At 42.6% G+C, this 9,500-nt stretch overlaps 1 protein-coding gene across 1 annotated transcript in view; it reads right to left on the reverse strand.

Moving 5' to 3' along the window:
• Window positions 1–1,593: 1,593 nt before the first annotated feature.
• RRAS2 (related RAS viral (r-ras) oncogene homolog 2) overlaps window positions 1,594–9,500 on the reverse strand; it is a 148,634-nt gene continuing 140,727 nt past the window's right edge. Inside the window, exons 5-6 of the mRNA XM_019519629.1 lie at window positions 6,039–6,157; window positions 1,594–3,081 (exon numbers count right to left, since the gene is read on the reverse strand). Coding sequence (XP_019375174.1) covers window positions 2,994–3,081; window positions 6,039–6,157 — 207 coding nt within the window. The 3' untranslated portion in view covers window positions 1,594–2,993. The remainder of the gene's footprint in view (window positions 3,082–6,038; window positions 6,158–9,500) is intronic.

Raw genomic sequence — 9,500 nt, forward strand, 5'->3', positions numbered from 1 at the left:
TCTTGGAATCAAGCTAGTAATCAAGTGTCTTGTGCAAGATAAACCAGCCACTGGAGTATTTAAATTTTCTTTGGGCCCAGTACCACTTCTGCCTTGTTTTATATAAACAGTATAGCTGGGGTGGGGATTTTCCACCACTCTGAACCCAGCTAACTAGCTTGCTTTTCTGGCTAAGCAACAGCCAGCAGCCTACTTCGATCAGATTCTACGGCACTGCATATACTTGTAAATGCTCATCAGTTATGCTGCTTCCAGCTGGAGGGACAGTTATGGGTAGGCTGGTTCAAAACTTTTAGTCCATCTACAATATTCCTGCACCTTAAGCCCAACAATGGCCCATGAGAACCTCAGTGCAAAGTCCGAATGCTTCTTAATGGATAATCAAGTCATTACACAGATATAGGAAAATCATGTTTCTTATCAATTAATGGATGACTCACTGAGGCATAAATGTATATTTTATATTTTTTAGCTTAGTATATGCATATCCTTACAACTCCAACATTATTTAAAACTTCCTATAGTGTACCATTGACCTTACTAACCTGTCAGAATAGATGGGAACAGTTACCAGGCTCCATCCATCCACGGTGAAATGGTTTTTACTTGGGGAAGGAGGGCATGTGGAAGCTTGATGGTCAGGTCTGAGGAATATCTTCCTTTCAGAAGTTGCATTTGGTAAGAAATTGTGCGTATTTGCTAGGCAAAAGAAAACTAAAAATCCAGGGAGACCTTAAATTTTGTTCACAAGACAAAACTAATGCCTCCTCTTAATCCAAGTGCTTTACATATTTAAAAAGATAGAAAACCATCTATGGTAAAAGGCTGTAGTTTCTTAATTTGTTTTGGAATAGAGTGTAGCATGTCTGCCAAATGCTTTCACTGTTCCCTCTATTTGAGATTTTCTACATGTTGCACAACAACTGCCCCTTGCTAGATGACAACATTTAGGTAACTGTAAAAAACACTGGTCTCAAAGAGCCTGGTTCCTTCCTTCCTTCTTGGATCCTTGTGACAAGGTATGTAGCAGAATTCACAAGTTTGTTGAAGTCTGACAGTGGCACACCATGAACACTTCTGCTAGGACCTCAAACTTGTGACCTCCAGGCTGTCAACTGTGCGCCTTAGTACCCATGTCACCCCAGAGCCATGGATTGTGCGTAAAGTCAAGGACCCACTCTGTGCTTTCTATTGAAAAACTTAAAGCTAAGTGATACTTGGAAACCTGCACAGCAGAGAAACGTCACAAGCCAGGATATAACACTTTCCATAGAAGAGTTGTAGAGAAATTCTTTACTGCCAGAGCACTCAATTATCATATGCCAAAATAAACCAGAGCAGAGGGTTTATTCTGAATGGTCAGATTTATGAACAACTACTTATGTAGTCCTCTGCTATTAATTACTGGACATCTCACCACAGGGAATTAGGATGCTAAATTTTCAGGCCAATTCTGGTTATATCCAAGCCAAATTTCAAGCTATTTTCAACCTTACAAATCTCTCCCCCCACCCCCGATTTACGCCTTCTGTCCCACAAGATTCAGATTTTAAAAGACTAGACTAACAGAGAAAACAGCATTCTTACCTTTTCATAATGGTTAGATCATCTTTAATTCTAGCACCTGAAGTCATACAAGGGTTTGCTTAATAATCAAACTTCACAGAACCATTGTACACGTTCAATAAGGTGACAACTGTGCAATACCACTCAGTATTTCAAGATCAGGGAACATACTCTTGAATTGTTTAAACACAATCCACAGAAGTCAAAATTCAAAAACCATCCACAGTTAAACTAAACAGTCAGTTAAAAGTCTTACAGTTTAATAATTCACATAAGAGTCAGTCTATAGTAAGTGATACTGAAAGTGATTTGAAAAAAAAAAAAAACACACTAAATTTTACTCTACAGGTATGCTGGGCAGGCACATGATTGGCCATTGCTGGGTATAACTAAAACATTGAGGAGAAGTTCTACCGGTTCGGCACATTATTTTGTCAGTTAAAAGTGAACTGTGAGAATTAAATACTCATCTTTACATATACACAAGTTATGCTGTGAAAGCATATTTGCTTACAAACATATAAAAATACTCGTTAACTAGTTTGATAAGAAAATAATGTATAAAAGTATATAGCAAAAACATTTAATCATCTCTGACAATGGAAAGATCAAATTCATCTTTTTATATTACATGAAACAAAAAAACAGCTAGTTTTAAGTTTTCTAGACTCCCTTACCCAGAAATACAAAGGAAGACGCATTAATCTTTTTCCAATATTATATAAAATTTTCCAATTATTGAAGTGCCGAAATCCAGAAGGAGCTCAGGTATTTGGCCATATTATAATAGTAGTAGTAGTAGTAGTAGTAGTAGTAATCCTGAAGCTATTCTGGATCCATAAAATAAATACAGTAGACTGTTTTGGCCACTGAAGAAAAGCTGCAGCGTAAACAAGAGCTGAAACATTTTTGCTAACATTCTGCATTCAGTGTTGGTTTCTTAAGGCTAGCTGAATTGTAAAGTCTAACTTAACCTCAGGGCAAGAAGCCAATTAACCCTTAGTTTAAAAACAACAAAAACTATGCTCTATACTTTGATTCGAGGTCTGCTTGATAACAGCTAATGAAATACCAAGTGAAAATAAATTAATTCACAAAAAGATAACTTATAAGAAACTCAAACACCTTGTCCTCCAAGGTTTTGTTTCATCTCCTTCATGAATAGGCTCCACAAGGCGCAAGCTCTAACAGGGAGAGAAAGGACGTGTGGCATTAAAGAAGCAGCCTTAGTGTTTTACTCTGAAGTCTGCCCCGAGATGACCGAGCCGTCTTCAAGGACTGTATTCAGCCAGCTTCTTGGACTAAGGCTATTTTGGTGACCATATATAAAAGACATGCACATATAAGGCTAGACAGATACCAAAAGTGATCTAAAATGGTGGAAAAAGAAATAAATCTGGCAGTTGATAGCTTGATTTTTGGGATTCTTAAAAAATAACACAATGGCAGCCTTTCTTGTCTTTTTCTTTCCGTGTTGGCTCTGGCGAAGGAGGACACTCTTGCTCTTGAAATTTCCTGCAAAAATGAATTTCACGTTAAGTTTGTTTAGTCCAATTCAAATCTTCTATACGACTTCACTAATTTGTTGCTGATGCCATCGCAACAGCAAAACTGATCTTAACAGCTGTTAAGTTGTACTGTTTATACTGTAGTAGCACTTTAGGACTGGGACCCATGGTGTTACAGTCTATAAAAACTGTAACAAAAGAGTTCTGCTTAGAAAATGTGGCTAATACATACTAATGTACAAGTTTACTACATAACTTCATGTCACTCGCTTTTGTTGACCAGCAAGGTTTTCAGGTCAAGTCTAGTTCTTAGTCTAAATATCCATGGGGCAGGGGACAAGAAAGCAGGATTTTGTGGTGTAACCAAAGGCTGGGCAAGTACTATGTAATGTTCCTAGATGAAAATAGCTATGGCCCTTTCTAGGGGTACACCAATACAGATTTTTGGGGCCAATACTGACAGCTGAATTTTAAGGAGGTGTATCAGCCAATACTGCTCTGATTTCTGATACCAACCCTGCAGCTTGAAAAGCTGCATGCATCTGGCAAGTCTGTTGTGGTGGAAGGGGAGGGGCAGATCAAGGACCCCACAGTGAGGGAGGAGCGGGGCTGGGGCAAATGCTGCCCAGCTGGGGCAGGCACAGGACTGAACCGCAGCTCATCCAGGGAACAGTGGCGGGGGCTGCTCCTGCCACTGCACACCGCTTGTCTGGCAGCTCCCGCCACTCGTCCAGAAGGGCGTGGGTGGGGGGCATTCTCTTTTCATGACAAAAAGACAGTTCTCCCAAATACCTTGTTCTCCTTATGCTCGTCTCCCATTGTATTTTACCTAGCAATTTTAAGTCTACTGACTTCTGCTTTCTTGGAGTTCATTGGTGTTTATTCTGCTACTCTGCCTCTTTCCATTTAGAAGCAAAATCAGCATTTTGTCATCCCCATCCACCGATGTCTTCTGATTCACTTTCACTAATTTTCATTTACCATATTTACCTGAATCCAAGATGATTTTGAATTTAGGAAGATACCCTAGTAATTAGATTCTATACATGGACAATATATAAGTATTATAAATTCTCATGTACAGAATCTAATTATTGGAAGGTCATCTTGAAAATCTGGTCTCCCAACTGCTGCAGCTGGGAAAATAGCAGCCAGAGGTTCCCCCTACAGTGCTTATGCTCCCGTTGCCTGCATGTCCAACCTTTGTCCCCTCCCCACACTGTAACCTCTGCTCCCTCCATCCCCCATTGCTTACTGTCAGGTGCAGCTCTAGCTCCAATCCCTCCCAGGCATGGAGCACATGCAAATTCTGGTACTGCCTGGCCATACAGCAGCATCCTGAGCTGTAAACTGCTGCTACTGCATGGCCAGGCAGGGACCACAGCTTGCATGTGCTCCATGCCTGGGAGGGAACAGAGCCGGAGCCAGAGATGTGCCCAACAGCGAAGAGCAAGGGCAAGAAGGTATAAGGCTTAAGGGGAGCGGGAAGATAGGCACCTGCTGCAGCTATGACTGGTTCAACCCAGGCTGAGCCAGTTGGAGCTACAGCAGCTGCCTGCCCCTCCCCACTTCACCTTGTACTTGAATCCAAGATGAGGGGCTCCTCCCATGTTGAATGGGCAGGAAAAAAACCCTCATTTTGATTTCAAGTAAACCAAAAAAAACCACAGGATACAACCCAACAGGAAGGAAGTGGAGTAAGACCAGGCAAAGGCCAGGAACAATAACAGAGCAGCAGCTGGGTTGCATATTTCTTCAATGCTGCCTGTAGACTAACCCATTTTCCCCCCACTTCACAAGTCCTGGTAGCATTGGCCAGGTTGGAGTATTAGAGTTTTGGGGAGGGAGAGGAGGGAGCAAGCACTCGCAAGAGCAACTGCATCCCACTTCTCCTGACTGGCATAATGAGAAACATTATTTAAAAGGCAGAAAGCATAGGAATATGAGCTTGCGTGCAGGGGACCAAAGGGGAAGAAATTTGAAGGCGTTCACATGGGTGGGTGGTAAAGTGTTTTTACAAGAAGCACACATGCATGCTTCCATACTTTAAAAACAGAAATTTGCAGAGCCGCTTCCCAGTGGCTATCTTACTTATCCCTCAAAGCGCCCTCCCTCTGTAGACAAAAAAGTTCTCACTTGTGCTACCAACTCCCCCTCCCTACCTTATGGTCCAGGTTTTATTTTTTCTTCCCCCCCTCACATACCGTTTTAATAGAACTGGCTAAGGCACTTATAGGAGGGAAAACCAGTTTGTGCATGGTAAGGGGCCAGCATGTCTGGAACTCATTGCCTATGTTAGACTAACAGCTGGCTCTGTTCAAGGCATATAAAAGCTATCTACTCAACCTTTTCATTGCAACTTTGTATAGAGAAAACAAGTTATTTCTAAAAAGTTGTATACTTCTCTGCAGAAGAGTTACTTGTTAAAGTCTTGATTGATATTAGAGCTTTCTGTACAGGTACAGTTCATGGCCTATGTGCCTATTCTGGAACCTTTCCAGACTGGGGCATGGTGGGGGATTCAATGTCTAAACTCCATCGTGATGCATTAGAGATAAAGCTTAATGTTTTGACTCTGTGAATGGTTCGGGGCCCCACTGAGATCTAAGGTGCATACAGTGTTTTCTTAAAAAAAAAAGTAATCTCAACTTTACCAAGAGATGCTCTGTTACTGTTCATTGTGTTAAAATCTTTAAAGTTAAACAAACTGCACTTATGGTATGGTTCAATCTCAAGACTTCTGGTGTTGGGTAAGGCAAAATTTGTTCAAATTGACGTGGCATATCCATTAAATACCCTTTCCTAACATGTACCTCTCTCAAAGACAGTAGAGCATTAGCTGACATTTGCAGTGCACATCTGCAAGCAGAATTTGACCTAGTTTTTCCAGGCTGCTTTTTCTTCTCCAAGACAGCAGTCATTAAAACTCAGAATATCAAAGTTCTTGTAGAACATTTCTCCTACCTTATAACTCTGACAAGTTCATGAAAAGCTTGGTCTACATTCAATCGTATTTTTGCTGAGGCTTCCATATATGTTACTTTGAGTTGTCGTGCTAGCTGCTGACCCTCCTCTTGTGTTACCTGAAACAATAAATAACCATTAAAAAATAAGCTTCAAAACATTTCACTGACATGTCCCAAGTGACACACTTACCAATGTTTGCACACAAATGTATGCCTGTGTCCCTGTCGTGTTTCTTATACAGTATTGTGCCATCAGTGTTCAATAGTTTAATACTCTTTGACAATACCCAACCTCCCCCATGCTAACAAGTAAACAAGCTACCTACACCACACGAAGATAGATAACTTGTACTTGAAACAAATTTTTTTTAGTGCAAGAGTGATTCAAAAGAATCCCACAGCTCCTACAAGCCATTTTACATTTTCTATAACAGTTCATGTGATCAGGCTTTTCTCTTTGACTAGGAAGACGTGAATCCACTATCTCACTCAAACCAAAACATAACTCTAGTCTGCTAAATAATGTGGCAATCCCAACACCACCTTTCAGTTTTGGTTAAAGTTCTCCCTCCTTTCTACTGTCCCAACTAAACTTGTTGTAGCTTTTTTACTCTCATTTAGTTTTTACAAAGCAAAATTAACTAACTTTTTTGAACAAGACAGCAATGCTGAGAAGCCAAACAGTTGTTCTTTGCAAATGTGTCAAATGAAGTACGGATGCTTCAGCAGCTGGCTTAAATTCCATAAGACCATGAAGAGGGCAGTACTCCAGATATGTAAGTCCAGTCTCAGAAAATAAAGTAGCACTGCCCTCAAAACACAGTGAATGGCTCAAACAGAAACACACTTGAGTTATTTCCCCAGGTGAATCAAAAGGCAACAAGTAATGCTGACCAAATAGGCCCAAAAACAGCATTTGGCAGATTACCTCTTAAGTTCTGTTCCCATCAGATCCAGGAAAAGGCTGTGTTTTCTTGGCAAACAGAGCAGGGAGGCTTTGAGACTCAGGAATATTTTTTAAAGAGTACCAAAGAGGAGATGGAGGACAGGTAGTTAAAAGGATGGTGCGAATATAAAGAGCAGAAAAAAAAAAAGGAAGTCAGACAGCACTGGTGGCAGCAGCAAGCAGGGTGTTCATTAAGTATAAATTTTACTATAGGATGGAAGCTTATGAAAAGTTCAGGAGCGGGGGAATATAGCTCCGTGGGATGAGAGGAAAGACTTTAACAGTACATTTTGGACAAAAAGGAGGAGGGGGGAAAATGAGCAAGCAAGTTGCTTGCTGCAAGTGTAAGCAGAAAAAAAAAGTTACAATAATCAAGGCTAGAAATGTTTAACAGTAAGAATGGGGACAAAGGAGCTTTAGGGATAAGAAACTAGCAACAGATTCTGGCAGGGCACAAATAATAAAAGACGACTCAAAAATGACACTAATTTAGCTGACAGACAGCAGACTGGTCAGTTGGGAGATGCACAGAGGACTGGGAGCAAGGGTATAAAGTGTAGTTTATAAGATGTTTAATTGGATGCCCAGGAGCCATCTCAAAAAGACAGCCAGCAAAAGGAGACTGGGTAGAGGTGGAAGGTTTGGAGACAGATAGGCTTGAAATTGGTACAAAATAAAGGGCAGACAAGAAAAGGGATAAAACTATTTTTTGTAACTAAATAGGTTATTTAATGATAAAATGAAAGCGTGTTACTAAAATACATAACATTCAAGTGCACAGTTTAAGTTTATGTGGGGATTAAATCAATTTATACAGAAATCTAGACTCCTTGGCAAGTGATCTTTATTTACCACCCTACGAATTGGTATTACATCTTTGCCAGTAAACTGTTCTTCCAACCCAAAAATATTTAATAGCACTGAGCCAAGAGCAGCTCTTTAAAGACCAAACGAAAGATTTCCAACAAGCAGACATTCCAACTTCCTACTTGCCCTACTCTAAATAAGGTTGGAATCTCAATCTCCATCTGCAGCAGCCTAAAAAGTTGAGATCAGGTCATATTCTTCTGCTGAAAAAAAGTGACCAGATAAGTTCCCTGCCTTCAGACAATTGAACACGGTGCCCAACCTTCCCATCCCACAAGCCAGATGAGCAGTGCCAGGTTGGTCCATGGCCCAGATACGATCCATGGGCCTAACCCTGCTGTGCAGGGCTGAGGCCTGATGCACTCATGCAGCAATGGCTCAGCCAGGGCCCAATCTTGTTTCATGGGGTCAGCCCTGCCAGTTAGGGAGCGCACTTTTTCAAGACGAAGAGGCATAACACATGCCTACTAGGGGTGTGCAAAGAGGGCCCTATTTGATTCAGATTCAGCCTGAAATCAGGGACAGCAATTCGATTCATTGATTCAGATCACTGCCCCCAATTCAGTTCAGCTGAAAATCGGAAGATTCAGTGCTGATTGAGAATCAGCTATTCAGACACAGACATAGCTTTAGAGTGTTTTTTCTACGTACCTCGAGGTACCAGTGCAGCTTGTGAACATTGCGATGCTGGGGCCAGTCCAGTTCCAGGTCCACCAGGGAGTGTGCAGGGGGCCCTCCCACACCCCTTGGCTTAGTGCTGGGCCACAGGGGGACCCCAGATACCTACCCCCCAGACCCAGGAGGCACCAGCCACCAAGCTGGGAGGTACAGCGAGGCCCCCAGCATGCTCCCCAGAAGCATTTCTGGTCTACTTCCAGATCTGCTGCCAAGTGCACTGGGGAAGCACCCCATGCTGCTGAGACACTCCATGCGCCCCAGCATCTCAGCATTCACAAGCTGCCTACTACTAGAAGTACGTAGAAAAAAAAATTTTTAAAAATTGCATCTGAATCGTTGAATCTTTCCGAACCAATTCGGAGAGATTAAAGGATCCTCCGGTTCGATTCAGATTTGGAGATTTGGGCCGAATCCCTGCCAAATCAAGAATTGGGGACCAAAGCTTTGCACAGCCCTAATGCCCAGCCCCCACTCCAGGGGCAAGGCTGAAGCAGAGCAGCATCAAATGCAGACTGCCCACTGCAGGCTCAGGGCATTCCCAGCCTGCTGCCTCCCCTCCCCACCCAAGGAGCCCCATGACGGCTGCACACCCTCTACCTGCCTGGGAGCAGCGGGTGGGGGCACAAAGCCATGCTGCTGCCAGGCAGGCAAAGGGTAGTCCACCATAGTGGTGTGACCAACGCAGAGCTCCCAGGTGACAGCAGCAGAGCAGGGAGCCCCAAGCCTGCAGCAGCCAGCCTACATCTGCCCTGGCACAAATCTGGCAGGGGGACGTGTCCCCCACCGCCATGCCCACCACCTTGGAGTGTGCGCAGCAGCAGGGAGTCCTGAGAATTCAATGTTAAGCATTTAATTGAAATAAGTAGCAAGTGACCTGACAGGGTGAAAAATACTAGAGATCATTACAAAAGATGGAAAGGCAGAGGAATCATGGAGCAAGTTAAGTGTGAAGTCGGGGGGGGGGGGGGG

This window comes from Gavialis gangeticus, unplaced genomic scaffold (genome assembly GCF_001723915.1).
Source record: "Gavialis gangeticus isolate Ggan-Ray unplaced genomic scaffold, GavGan_comp1, whole genome shotgun sequence".
NCBI classification, from domain to species: domain Eukaryota; kingdom Metazoa; phylum Chordata; order Crocodylia; family Gavialidae; genus Gavialis; species Gavialis gangeticus.